At 36.1% G+C, this 15,331-nt stretch overlaps 1 protein-coding gene across 1 annotated transcript in view; it reads right to left on the minus strand.

Moving 5' to 3' along the window:
• MEOX2 (mesenchyme homeobox 2) overlaps positions 1-15,331 on the minus strand; it is a 53,440-nt gene that overhangs the window by 9,900 nt on the left and 28,209 nt on the right. The window contains exon 2 of the mRNA XM_005152880.3: positions 4,051-4,223. Coding sequence (XP_005152937.1) covers positions 4,051-4,223 — 173 coding nt within the window. The remainder of the gene's footprint in view (positions 1-4,050; positions 4,224-15,331) is intronic.

Here is a 15,331-nt window from a genome sequence, read left to right on the forward strand (position 1 = left end):
GCAAACAGAAGCATTACATGTTTGGACTGTTTATTCCGGTAACCTTAGCTGGCCTGCAGAACTGCAACATTACTCATTTGATTAGCTCCATGCAAAAAGATCTTGCGAGGTGGAAAGATCTCCTACTCTTTCTATATTTGGCAGGACCAACTCCATAAAAATGTCCATTTTGCCACGCCTCTGATACCCCACTGCAGCTGCTTCCTCTCCTCATCCCACAGCGAGATATTAAAAAGTCTGCATGGAACCTACCCCAGGTTTATTTGGATGTACAAAAAAGCCATGAATGCGCTTGTCAAGCTTAGAAATATCTAGGGAGCTAAGACAGTTTTTAGTCTAACTGGCTTTCCAAAATAGGGGCCTGCCAGCTGAAAATTATTAACTGCTGACTGAACAGGGATTGTGAGTACACTCTATAGGAGATGGAGCAGGAATTACATATATCTATACTGCTGGAATTCTTACAATACCATAATAGACCCATCCTACCACCAGATGTGCTTATAATGCTCTCAAAGTGCACTCTCAATATCTGGGCAATTGAGGCACTTATTTCATTTCATCCTCCTGTCTTGTAACTCAGGTTTCCTTTTTAGGGAGTGATAGGATTAATTCCTTTTCCTGATCCATATGTTGTGAGGGTTTTTTTTTCATTACTATTGTTTGTGAAATGGCCTTCCATGAGTCATTTATGTTTGCTCTGATCTTGTAAGCTGTTTCAAAAGTTAGATGATGCCTGTAGAAAACCTTTACACCCTTATATACTTTTTGTATATGGTCAGACATATGTTTTTTTCTACACCTTGTTTAAATACCAGACAGCTAACTATGAAGTGTTAGTTGGTCAGTGCCTCTTCTAAGCTGCAGCGTATGGTTGAAATTATCACTATAGGCAAGAGGTAGTAGCTGTCTTAAGATACAAGGCTGTGTGATTTATCTCACATCTTGGGATATAGCTGAAAGCTGTAATTTAGGATGACCTAATAATACTTTCCCCAGATTACTTTTTTTTTCCCCTTTGAATAATATGATGCTTGTAAATTAAAAACTAGTAAAACCAATTATGCTAAACAATTAATTCCATCAAGGGGTAGGTCTGCTTTCAAACATATTTTTTGAGTGGATGTTAGTTCACCCAACACCCACTGCTGGTTATTGTCATTGTATTATCTGAAGCAAGTTTCAGTTTTCTGTGTGCAAATTTAATATTTCATGAGAGATCAAGAGAGTGATGATATCGAGGTTATCACTTCTATGTTCACATATTTTAACAAAGGAACTACTGTCTATGATGTATCATTCTCTGCAATGCAGCCTTTAGGGGTGAAAACAGTTAAAGGAAAACTGTTCCAAAAATAGCAATTTTCTTAAAAAATGCTACATCACTGAAGAGTGGGTTGGTTTTGGTTTTTTTTTTATAATTCAAAAAATATATTTTAGTTTGGTTATAGTAATTTTAGAGAAAGGACTGTTTTGTTACATCTGCTTAAAATATGTACCAGGTATGATATCCTCTGTTGAGACAGTTAGTAAAAGAAAGTAATAAGTATACTGAGCAAACAAGTAAGTGCTGTTATCCCACTCAAGAATAATCTGCAAATGATAGAAAGACAGGTCCTTAAAATGAGCTCAGCCTCTTAACGGAAAAAAAAGAAAGAAACATTAGTGTCGCATCAGGTTCACCCTGAAGTAATTTTTGAAAGGCAATGAAGAAATGCTGATGTACAACAAGTATTAAAGAAGAGTCAAGCCTCTTAATTTACTGCATTCAGCTTCTGAAGACTGCCATATACTATGGAAACCCACACTCGGTTCCATGCCTACTTACACCCTTTTTCCATCAAAGCAATATATTTGATTTTAAAAAAGAGGCATTTCTAATTGATAACACTGGAAGTGACATCATCACTTGCGTTAGTATGACTCAAAAACTGAAAAATATGTCAAGAATTTCCTCTCCATTTTCTTTGTGTTTTCAATTAACAATACAGGTTTTATTGTCCTTTTTTTTTTTTCCTCAGAGCATTTTATTGTGATAAGATACAGAACTGGACTTTATCAAGCTAAAAATCTTAATGCTTTCCTTTACTAAGGGTGACTTTAAGCAGGAAGGAAAGCAGGAAGGAAAGTAGGAAGGAAGGAAGGAAGGAAGGAAGGGAGGGAGTTATCTCTAGCAGCTCAGCTGTCACTCGGTGATAATCTGGGGAAGCAGAGAAGAATTAGATTACATAATTAGGCTAATTATAATTCTATAGAAATTATCACAATTATCAGCGGAATGCTTAGAACTGATATGACGTGACAGCAAGAAAACAGCAAGTACTCCCATGACTTAAATGAATTCTTTGCACTTGCATAGCATAGACTGCCTTTTCTTCTCCAGAGACAATATTTGATATTCACCTGACCCTTATCAGTATCTTAAATGCAATTTAACTGGGGATTTTTAGCATAGTGAACTGTTTCTTCATTTAGCTATACTGACGTACTACTTCTCTTCTTTGAAAAATAAAGAATTTATCAGGGAGAATAGTTAAATTCCAGGCCAAATTCACCATTATTAAACATGGGGATATGTTTTCTGAATTCAGTTGACTGATTCACATCAAATTGACAAGCAGATATATTTTTTTTATGTATTTTTCCAACTGAGATAGTAATTCATCTGTACTCTCCTTAACTGTCAAAATAAAGTATGAAAGTTAATCTAATTGTCTCAGATTACCTTAGTCAGTGGAAATGAAAAATGCTAAATTTTATCAATTGTTTGATACAAAATGGTGTGCTTTACAAATACAACACATTTAAGTAACTGAAAATTGCTGCATTGGAACCTGGCAACTTGTTGAAGTAGAACAAGAGAAATCTCTGGCTGCTTCTTGTCAAGCTGAAAGAGACAGCTATTCTCTAAAAACCCTCAAAGAAATAAAGCTGTTTCATTTGCTTGTGTGAGTAAATGTGTGTTCAAATGTATAGAAAAGACTGATTTTAACTGAGATGTTTACTTGTAGTCAGTGTTAATGAAATTTAAGAAAATTGCAAAACTCCTCAAATCTAGAGTTCACAAATCATGGTGCTATTTTTACACCTTCCCTTGAATATATCTTCAGATACAGCATCATCTTCTACCACCATCATTCTGTGATCTTACTGATTGTACCTAAAGCAATCCCTCAATCTAATATTGATTTGTGAAGAAAGGATAACTGTCTATCAGTGGGCAAAAAGCTTTCAATTTTAATGATAAAACTGTAGGTAATATTTCATCAGATTTGGTGTATTTGAGCACAGTATTCTAAATGTCTTTATTAAACACATTTTTTAAATCTGTATGTTGGTGTAATTATTATTTGAAATGTGATTTTAGTACTTAGTCAATGGTTAGGGATGAGATCCTGAAACAGTTCAGTACATGCCTAACATGAATATTTCCATTACAAGTCAATGTGACAACATGCATGATGAAACTTGAGCATGTGCAGAAGTGTCTTCTGAACGAGGGTTTGGTGAGCAGGAAACCAATAACAGTGATAAGAAATTCCATCATCTCCTCTGCTTTCACAGCACCGGGTAAGATAAAGTGGTTAAAAAAGCCTGTATTCCAGTTTTGCTGGTGTTCCCATTCTTGCTGCCATCTGGAAACATGATGTGCAGAAACTCTGGACAAATGGCAACTGCGTATATTTAATAGACTAAAACAAGATACTCATATTTGTTGCATGCAGGCAAATCAACTGCTTGTGCATGCAGTATTTGGGACCTACCACTTCTTCAGCCACATCAGTGTGGACAGGTTAGAAAAGATGTGCACCAGTTAAACAGATATATTACTCCTGCGTTTATCTTCCATCTTGGCCTACTAGATGAAACTAATCAGTAGCTGGTACATATAAAGATGTAAATTGCATAGCAAAGACATAATAACTTTTTAACATTTTGCTATGAACATTCAGTCTGATATGCAAATATATCTATTAGTAACAGAGACAAGTGCTCTACCACTGCTAAATATTGGGCAAGCATTTAAACTTCATTATTCTGCATTCATACCTGTCTTTCGGTGAGGTCAAGGTTTACTGCTATCTCATATCGCCTCAGCCTGGTCAAATAGTTATGATGAGCAAATTCTGCTTCTAGCTCTCTGATTTGCTCCTTGGTGAAAGCTGTCCTTTCCTTTCTGGGTTTACTGTTGACCTCTGATTTGTAGTTTCCTTCTTGAGAATCTGAAGAAAAAAAAAAGGAAATTAAAAATGGAATTAGTAATAAGTCTACATCTAAATAGAAAATGCAGTAAGCCCAAGGATAACAACATGCTTAAGTTACATTCTTCAAACTTTCTTTCTTGGAAACGTACCCTTGCTTTCATACCTATGGATTCTTTACCGTAAATCAGGAAAGCAGCAGTTATTCTGATTGATGTGAGCTGCTGCTTTCATTCACAGATGTCAGACTTCAGCTTAAAACTTTGCAGTGTTTCATTTCCTAACAGTTCTCTGTCAAATTTCTGCAGAGCTTCAAATCTTTCCCACTTCTGGCAACTCCCAGTGCATCCAACCAGTACAGGATGTGTATCATTTGATTAGTGTCTTAATGAGTAATACTTCAAGAATCTCTCTCTTATCACTTCACTAGTATTAGTGAAGCTTAAGCCAAAGCACTATTTCAAAGTGCCAAAGCACTTAAACCAAAGCTTTCTTTCAAAGAATACACTTTAAGGTTTAGTCCAGTTACAGTTTCAGGAAAAGGAAACAGACAAAGCATCGTACATTCAACACACATCAAAAAGAAATCAGTGAGCACATCCCATGTGATAATGGGATCTTCTCTTACTCACACCGCGGTGCAGGTAGTGATGTTATGCCACAGCTGGTATAAGTACAGAAAAATTTCTACCACTACAGCTCATTACTTAAGGAACACTTTGGTCAAAATCAGAGATTTGCTGCAAGTTTCGTTACCACCCTCCTGATTCCTTTCACTCTCAAAAATGGGTACATTTGCTCCTGAGATCAGCTACTGAACTCAAAGACAGTTGTTCTGTTACTGCCAGTGAAGTCTGTTTAGTTAAATAACAAGACAAGAAATGGGGGGGGGGGGAAAGCAACCATTAGGAAAAAAACCCAAAACAAACCAAAACAAAAAAACACCTCTCTCCCCCAAAAAAGAAACCACAAAATAAACCAAAACACCAAAATAGAGAAAGAGTGGAAAGAAAATAAAACAAAAACAAAACCACCAAAATAGACCAGACGTTTATAAGTCTGGGTATGATACAACACCTATCAATCCAAAATTAGCAGGAGATCAGTAAGAGTATCAGTATTCAAAATCTGGCCTCATGAACCATGTTAAAAATGTCACAGATTAATTCACACTTCAGGTGCTGATTTAAATAGAAGCCTAGATCAACATCCAAATGAACAGGCTCACAAGAAATCATGCCCTGGGACTCTGTGGCAGGTGAATCATCGACATGCCTGAGATTGTCCAACTGGCCAGTGAGTCTGGTTTCAAAACTACAGTCAACTATCTACTTTTATAAAGGTATAAAATGCTTTCACTTTCTGTCAGTCACTCTCTTTCTTGGGAAGGGAACCTTTATTTTTTTTTAGTGAGAACTGTTGATGCTTGACTCAGTGGTACGGTCGTTAATTTTAAATGGTTTTAGATAATGGGTTCAAGTCACCAAACCTCTTAAATTTTGCTGACATGAAACAAAGAACCTTATTTCAAACATGCAACATACTGCTGGTTGTATGATTGAAGGTATTCACCTTGATTGGTCTGGGAGCTGTTCAGCTGCAACTGGAGTAAGATTATCTCAGGTAGGACCCCATTAGATGGCATACCCATTGACTACAGTGCTGGGCCAAGGTCTATTATCCAACTCAACAGAAAACTTTACAGATCAAAATCACCTTAAATCTAGAAGTTGGCATTTTTTCTTTCATATTATTTGGCAAAGTAGAGTCACAATGACTTCTCTCCACATTTTTTCATTGTAGGGTCATGGACATTACCTTTCTTCCTTGAAATTTCCTCATCTGCCCTCTTATTATATGGTCCAAATACTGTGTATATGACCTGAACTTAAATACTTAAACCCCTATATTAGCATTCCAATGGATCACTGAAGAGAGATAAAACATTCTTCTGAGCATTCAGGCTTTCTGTTCTTATACCACCATGTTTCATACATGTTTGAAAGCAGGTGGGTGCTGATACTCCTTATCTGCAATGCAACACAGAAAAGTATTTCATGAAAGTCATTGCTAAAATCCTCCTAACTGTTTTGGTAAAACTGTGCCTGTGTGCAGCCGTGAGCTAAGAAGTCTTCCCATGACAGTATTTTCTGTAAGATCCATGGCTCACCCGTTTCCAGACTAAAGCTTGTGATCTTAAATAAGCATTAGCACCTGCAGATGACAGTGACTCCCTATTGAAAATTAAATACTAGAAACAAAGACATAAGTCTGGAAATGCAATGGGAAGTGGGTTCAAGGGTGTAAAACCTTGACAGCTACTGCTATCATGAATGGTCAAAGAGAAAAATTTCAGGAGTACCCATCCAAGTGTCACTCAGGAAGACACTGATCTCTGTAAGTGACTAAGACTTGGAACACAATTTTTCTGCAAGCAGATGGTTCCATAAGGAAAACAGAATTACTGTACAGCCAGTAAAATCATAAGGAGTCAAGTCATTGTTCAGGTTAATACTCATGGTTCTTAGTTCCCAATTTACAAATGCTGTTAGCATCTACATTCCAGGTTCCTGGAATACTGATGTAAGGAAAGGGAAATGTAGCTGCATGAGTAGCATTTTTCTGCCTTTAAATCAGCACTGGATTGTAAGTGCCTGGCAGCCACAGTTTTGTCAGCACTATGAATTCATCAGCAGACTGACACAGTGGAAAAGTTTCAGATTTTTATTTATTTGCTATGAATGTCATTGAATGCATTCTTAATAGTCAAAATGCTCTGAAAAACCCACATGATGTGTTCCAGTATTGCTGAAAGCAGAAGTTGAAGAGGTACACAGAAACCTGGGACAGATACACAGAAATCTAACTGCCTCTTAATACCAAGGTCCATGCAACAGAATCAAATCCTAATAAACCTGTTTCAGCAAATATCTGGCCAGCAAGACAATGGTATTCTACTTGATGCATTTGAGATATTGAAAATTATCTATAAAGAGACCTGGATGCCAGTTAGGTGAGCACCAGTTATGAACTATTGCTATCATCTGACTGTTTCTGCAGCAATGTTGCTCTGGTTCATGTACAGATTGCCTTTTATTTCCTATTGACATCATAATACTTGGAATAGTAATTTTAGAAATCGTGGTTGGTTTAAATTCCAAAGTGATAAAACTAGGCTTTCTGATTGTTTTTTTTTAAAATCCTTTATAGAGCCAGGACTGGGAGCTCCCATCTCTTTCTGAACTTAAGGTCTCTGTTCGTATCACCTGACTAGCTTTTCTTTGGTAGCAAATGGGTGGGAGACTTGGAAGAGATTTTTGGCAGAATTCATGTAAGCCTACATCTGTTCTGCAGCTGTTGCAACTAAAACAAGAAAAAAGTCCCAACAACCATAGTTTTCTTCTACTGGCTATATCTGATGCCAAATGGTAGGTGCAGAGGCAGAGAACAAAGCCTGGGGGGATCTGACTTACACTGCTTGACTCTCAAAAGGCACATGTAAAATATATACAGATGGTACAAACCACTTGATGAAAAATACAGCAATCTGCATTGTCTGTCTTCTGCCTTCTCCCAGACAAATTCTGGCACACTCTCAGAAGATGTAGCCTACATGCAGGTATTAGTACCTTATCAGTCTCTTTTTTGCAAACCTTTGTTCTTTGAATGTCAAATAATGTAGGCAGTTAAACACTGCTTTGAGGGATCCAGGTCATACTTCTTCCTCAGAACAGCTTTTATCAGTTTTCAAAAAGCATCATCTTTATCTCCTGTTAGACAGAAATGCTCATTGGTAACTCATGTAGATGGTAGCATTTGGAAGGGCATTCAAAGCTATAAATGACTGTTCTATAGATCTTTGAAGGCCTAGATTTTCCATGAGTCTAATAGCAGCTCTTTTTGCTTTTCTAACAAAAAAAAAGAAGAGAGATCATTGCACAATTCCTCACCCTCAAAACTTACTTCTACTTTAATCTAAGGAAAGGATTGCTGTTAATCCAAACATTTGTATTGTCCCACCAGAATTCCTATTTCCTTCTCTCCACACCGTTGAGAGATGAAGCATACAAAGCAAACTCAGGTTCTAACTCCTATGTGTAGAATATGAAAACTGGTCATTTTGGTATTTTTGCTTTTGATGCACACATGCCTAGGAAAAAAAGGATTGGTCACAGGAGAGCGAAAAGAGACTGGTCAGAATAACCGTGATACAAAAATCTGCTGCTAACTGGGTAGAATCAGAATTACTGACAAAATGTACAAGAACCACGTTATTTTTTCTTGGATTAGGTCAACAGCCAATCACAGAATCACAGAATCCCAAGGGTTGGAATGGACCTCGAAAGATCATCTAGTCCAACCCCCCTGCAAGAGCAGGGTAACCTAGAGTACATCACACAGAAACTTGTCCAGGTGGTTCACTTCTCAGACAGCAATGAATTTGTAGTTAATACCAGCAATGTAAGATCCCAGACAAAAAAAATATAAGCCAGATATTGCTAGTGTTCTATTGGCAGCTGCAGATGCTTTTCAGATCCTGACATTCATACTGAGAATGAGTATTGACAATAACCATAAATGATTCGTGACAAAAAGGCCATCAGAATTTCACTACTAGAGATGTTATTCAATGTGCAGATTTTCAACTCAGATTTTCCAACACTTGCTATCAGAAAGCCCCTACTATGAATGACCTATTTCTAAGTTTATTTCACTATAAAGTTATGGTGAAGTTAAATTAAATATTCTTAATTGCATACCTTCCTATAAATGATGGTCAAGTGTTTGCAGAGAACTACTACATGATTATCTACTTTCAAATAAAACTATCTATACAAAGTGATCAGTGTAAAATGCTTGTTACTTCTGAGTAGTTGAATGTTGTGTAAAAGAACATTTCATAGAATCACAGAATGTTTTGTGTTGGAAAGGACCTTAAGATCATCTAGTTTCAACCCCCTTGCCATGGTCAGGGATGCCTCACACCATGCGTTTGTTTAAATCACTACAAGTCAATAAGACCCAGCAGTGATATGTGATGCAATGCAAAATACCTTTTTTTTCCTTCAAGATATTAGCAATATGAATTTAAGGAAAAGTACTTCAGTATCAGGGCAATAATCCAGAAAAATGTCATTAATCTGAAACACATATAAAGAAAATAAGCAACTTTGTGCTATTACAGCTGCAAAAGGACCTTATGAAGATGACCACTATAATTTTTAATCATCAGAATTACCTGCTGGTATACAGCTGAATTGTCTAACTAGCTGTTTCTGATGCTTTAGAGTTAATTATATTTTCTGACAAAATGAAATCATTCCCTGAGACTTTACACCAGCAAGAAACTGGCATAAAGGGCTCCATATGATTATTAATGTTTCACCAGCAACTACACGTGAGAGCAAGATTTACACAGAAAGAGTCACTTTCAAACATTTTTGACATGTAATAGAGAATACTGTGAAGATTTTTGATGATATTTTTTTTCTAAATTTTCAAGTCAAAGTTGCTCAGAATTAATATATAATTAATTCTTTACCTTGTGTCCAAAATATTGTCCATTGCTTTTTGGAATCCTAATTTATTCCCTACTTTTGAGTATAATCTTTGCACCAAAAAGTTAGTTAAATCTAGATAGCTATGCTTACTATACTTATTTGCACCTGTTGAAACTACACAACCAAAAACTTTAGACTTAATTAATCTATATTTGTTTCACAATTTTCCTTCACTTTACAGTATTTAAGTAATATTCTGAAAAGATTTTTCTCAATTAAAAGTACACTTCCAAATCATTGAACATACTCAAGCTGAGTGTGTTTAGAGAGCCTTTGAAAACTGAAACAAACAGCATTGTCATTTCCGTAATTCACAAGCCTGCATGTGCAAATGGGCAAAGCTGCACAGTAGCATGAATACAATATCAAAATTACATAAATCCTTCTTTCCATTTGCTTATCGAGTAAATACTTTCTAACCCAGCTGTGACAATTGAAAACAGCCTCACATCCACTCCCCCAAAAAGCACGAACTGGCATAGCAAAACCTGTGGATACTCTGAAACAGACTATATACCATCCTAAACCTTTAGCTACTCATGGTCGCTGCCAACATTTTGTTATTACTGCATCTTGAAAGTACAAGTCTAGGAATTAAACTGCAATATCAGAAACACTGATTCATAACACGGTGATAGCTAATGGTGCAGGTTTTTGAAGATACCTGTGCTGGAAAAGATGTGCTTCTACCATGTCATCTGATCCATCTAACGATATAGCATGTACATGTCATTTCTCCTTCAAACCATGCAAGTATGGAAGGCAGCATATGAATTATTGTATATGAATAATTACACTAGTTAGTAGATCTTCATGTGGGAGGCACTACTCTCAGTACCAAATGTTTGTATAATTATAGCTCATGTTAGGAAAGGAGGTGCAGTCTTTCCTGTAAAGGATCTTTGCCGTCTGTGTTTTAATAGGACTTTGCTAGTGGGACTTGTAATTCCCATTTTAACTTCTGGAGATGCATCTTTTACATGCAGCATCAAATAACATACATATCATGATTGCCTATTTACTGAAACACTTTTATAATTTGCTTTCATGCAGAAGAGTTTCATTAAATGAAGGTGAGAGCTGCCAGCCCCATCTCCTCTTAGATTAGTGGTGAGTCCTTCTTAGTAAGAATTAACCTACAAAATTCAACCAAAAAATTTTCATGCAGAAACCTCTTGGAACAAAAACATCCAAGTGAAGAAAACAGGAGCTGAGATAGGAGTTTGTATAATCTTTCCTTTCCTGAGTCTCACCTCCTAGACGTCTCCCACAGAGGCTCTTTCCTAGTGAAGGGTGACCAAATCCACTCCAAACACTGCATGCCTCAGTCATCATCAATAGTCTGATGAAAGCCCTTCCCTGGACAGCAGCTGTATTGGAACTCCAAGGAGGCATTTAAGCACTTCTTTTGGCTCTACTTTATTGTCTAAAAATACTTAGGAAAATAGATTTTTTTCTGCAAAGTTGGTACATGAAAGATCTAAAGCACTACAAAATATACAGAAGTGGTTGCTTAAGAAGTGAAAAAAAACAGATGACATAAGGAACTCAGATAATCACCTCTCAACAAGTCTTATCTCCCTAAAATGATGTGTTCTAGTTTTTGTTTTTAATATTTTGAAGCTCAATCTGCCAAAAATACTAAAGCAGCCATATATGCAGTGTCCTGGGACCCAGGTTTAACAAAAGGCCCTATTTAGTTCATGTCTGAGAAAAAAGAAAGGAAAAAATAAAATACTTCAGTGATAAAAAATGCACTCTGGATGTATCCTGCATGTGCTATCTAGAATTTAAATATAATGAAAGTAAGTATATTTTTTTCTTTGTAAAGCCAGAATGCCACTGTTAAGAATCCAAAGTCAAGTGAGAATGGCAACATATATTAAACAATGCATTTTATAAACGTTGTTTCTATATTAACTCCTTTTATATGCTTTCAAATTCACATTGAGTCCCCTGCATTTAAAGCAGCAGTACGTTCCACCGCAGGACTAGCAATGTTTGCTTCCCAAATGTCAGTCAGATCTTGCTAATAATTCTGTTGCTTAAGAGGTTCAGACCTTGTGGATATTATTCTTTGTGAGTAAAAGACTTTTAATGAGATGTTACAAACTTGGTTAATCCATGTAAAGATTTCAATTATTTAGTTTTCAGATGTCACTACAATAAATCTTCATTTTAAATTACCAAATACTAATTGCTGTGTTTTATCTCTATGCAAATAGTCTTAATTTTTTTTTAAGCAGCCACTATAGTCACCTGACCCAAAATTTGTGGACAACAGGGTGTAATTCCCAGACTTCAGGTCTCTCTCTTCCTTAGCTGATGTGCTCTATATAGACAGTGCCATTGGCCCTGCTGCTCACACATTAGACATTACATTAAAAATCCATTAAAAGTCAGAATCTATAGTAATTCTTATAGATCTTGTAACAAATCACATTATTGTGCCAGAGTATGTACCTTCCCTAGAGCTAATCAACTAGAAAAGAGTATGTTGTTTGGGCCAATTTCAAAGGATAAGCCAAGTTCTTCCCCAGATTACAGTGGGAAAGCTGGGGCAAACTCAGGAATTTCAATGGAATTGCTTCTTGGTCACTAGGATAGTCAGAGATGATTTTGATCCCATTATAAGTTCCAGCTTACTCTGTGTATGATCATGAGACTTGAGTTGATTAAAGAAAAGTATTTTCTTAGGCTCCTACATACATATTTTCTAAAAATATACATGCAGAACTTACAGTCAAACTCCAATTTTGCTTTTTAAAAAAAAAAATTATTGCAATTGCGTGAGCTTCTGTCTGAACAAAAAAATAGTCTGTGCATGAGCCAAAGAATCCAGGATTTTAGTTTTCCATCCTAAGCAATAAAAGTTGAAACACTAACAGAAGTTTAATTCAATTGGAGTTTCTTTAGGGCTCCATATTGCCTCACTCACCCATATTTCCAAAGCAGTTCTTCATGATACAGTTACACAAAGGAAAACAAAAATGGGCACCAACAATTCTACTTTAACTCTTTCTAAGAATTATTTTGTTGCTACAGGAAACAGGCAGCCATTTCACTGTGGTATTTTTTCAGTGTACCTCTTCCATGTGTGTTACACTGGCTAATTTTCTTTTTTTTTTCCCATTCATCATGGAACAGATTTCTTTGGAACTCTTTAATTATGTACTGAAAATTTTATATATGTTGAACATGTGACAGAAAAACACTAGTGTCTGGAGCAAAAAAGCATCCAGTGTTTCTGCTAAGTCCCATGTTAGCATGCCCTTTCTACCTTCATCTTCTTTTCACTCTTTCTAAGACTTGCCCCTTGAAGAGCTCATAAGTGACCTCTCCAGAGACAGAGCATCTTGCAGAATTGCAGAATCACAAATCACATTCTATTTCACAGTCTTGATGAATGTCACGCTCCTCACAAGGAATTTCATGTGGTCGAATGACCACCTTCCTTGGTGGCTGCTCTTGTTGGATGTGGCTCAGCTAGTGTGGCATTACAGCTTTCAGTGTGAGGCACAAAAAACCTTTCCAGGTTTTTAAGAAATATAGATTTATTTTCAAATGCCTATGCCTGCATATGCTTTAGTGACATGTTTTGTAAATATTGTTATCCCTAAGAAGGCTCAACTCTGCTCATAACGTACCTTAGTAGATAATCCAGACTTTTTTAAGAATAGAAAAACACACACACACATGCTGTCCTACTAAACAAGGTTGCTGTTCTGGGTGCATTCTACAATTTCATTCACAGTTTACTTTAAAACATTGTGCTAAAGCATAAGACTAACTATGAAAACGGAAAAACAGTGGAAAATACTTTCCCACATACAATTAAATGGAATTACCTGTCTTTCATGGGAAACCAAAATAAAAAGGGTTATAAAATAATAGTTTTCAGATGTTTAAACTATATTTATACCATTGGCTTCCAGACCAATCGTGAAAGTTTCATTTTTCACTTAAAACTGTTACTATCTGTTAATAGTAGATAAAAAACCTCCTAATGACCACTTCAGAAGTCCTGACTATCAGCTGGTTTTGACTTACAAGTTCTCCTCCTTAGCAGCATGCCACATTTTCCTTTCTTTGTGTTTTCTCAAATTATTATCATAAATGGCAGAATCCATTAAAAACACCCAAAGGATTTGTCATGTTTGCAGCTAACACAACTTCCTTTTTCGAACCATAGTACAATTGTTAAGGGATGGGAAACAGCCATGTAATTAAACAGAAAACCAAAATAGTTCTCTAAATGGTATATTGAGTAAAGGAAACAGATCTGTAAAAGAATTAAAATCTAACAGTGCAGGTTTAAGTTTGCTGCTAAATCTATTTTACTATTTACACTCTAGGAGAGCTTTTCAATTAGCATATTTTCTTGATTGTTAACAATCAAACCTGTACACTTGAAGTTTGTGACTCATAATGGAAAGCTTTGGCAGGGTACAATAAAAAAAAAGGCTTCAACTTTGATGTGAGCAAAAAGCTGTAACATAATTGCTTGAAGTACTTCCTATTACTTTAAGATTAGAGTGCAAGAAAATACAGCATATCTAAGAGGGGAGGTCCCTTTAGCTATGGGTTCAAGTATAGCTTTTGAGACAGCAAACATTCATGCCATACTTGTACTGTCCCCTTTTACATGATATAAAGAGACTACACGTGAAGTAACTAAGAGGTCTAAGCACCCTTTAAACATCTAAAATGGACTGCTACTTCCAAAGTATTTGATGTTCCTTGCATTGCCTATATTTTTAATTCGGAAAGAAAAAGTACAGTAATAAAAACCTCATTTTGCAAATATATCAGTGTGTACATAAAGTTCAGGACTCAGCCCTTTGAGAACAGATATATATTCAGGAAAAAAAAAAAAAGATGGAAAATAATCCCCCAAAACTCAAGACCATCCAATATTTAAACCACAAGTCCACAGTATATTAGTCAAATAAAAAGGTCACTTTATCCCCAGCTTCACTTCCAACTCCTTTTCAGTAATGGAAAGTCTTTTTGTGATTGCTAAACTAATGCAAAAGTAGAAACTTTAATTTTCTCAAATAAGAGAGGCTGTTTGGCATGCAAATTTTAAATAATATGGCCTGACTTTTCCGTCATTCACCTCACACAACTTGCTAGAGAAGAAAGACCCTCCTAGTAAAGTAATATGCTACTGAAATGCATGTCAAAGCACAGTAAATCCTATACATGCTCTGCAATCCCAAGCAGTATTTGTTTTACTCTTTTAAACAAAGCTTATTTTAAATACATACCTCTACTGGGATAAGAAAAATAAGAAACATTCATTACAATTGAAGATACAAGTTGGGTAGGTAAAACTTTCTTCTCCATACTAAAAGTTATAACACCAAAAAAAAAAGGTTATTTCATTCTTCCGTAAAACAACCCTCACCTGTCCCCACATTCTCTATTGTGATCAGTTGTCACCTCCAGTAATGATAGGCAGACTGAAGGTAAAACATCATTTCCCCCTTTCAACTCTGAAAGTGTTGAACTCCACTCTATATTAAAATACAGAATCACAGAATGGTTTGGGTTGGAAAGGACCTT

This window comes from Melopsittacus undulatus, chromosome 1 (assembly GCF_012275295.1).
Source record: "Melopsittacus undulatus isolate bMelUnd1 chromosome 1, bMelUnd1.mat.Z, whole genome shotgun sequence".
In the NCBI taxonomy this organism is placed as follows: Eukaryota; Metazoa; Chordata; class Aves; order Psittaciformes; family Psittaculidae; genus Melopsittacus; species Melopsittacus undulatus.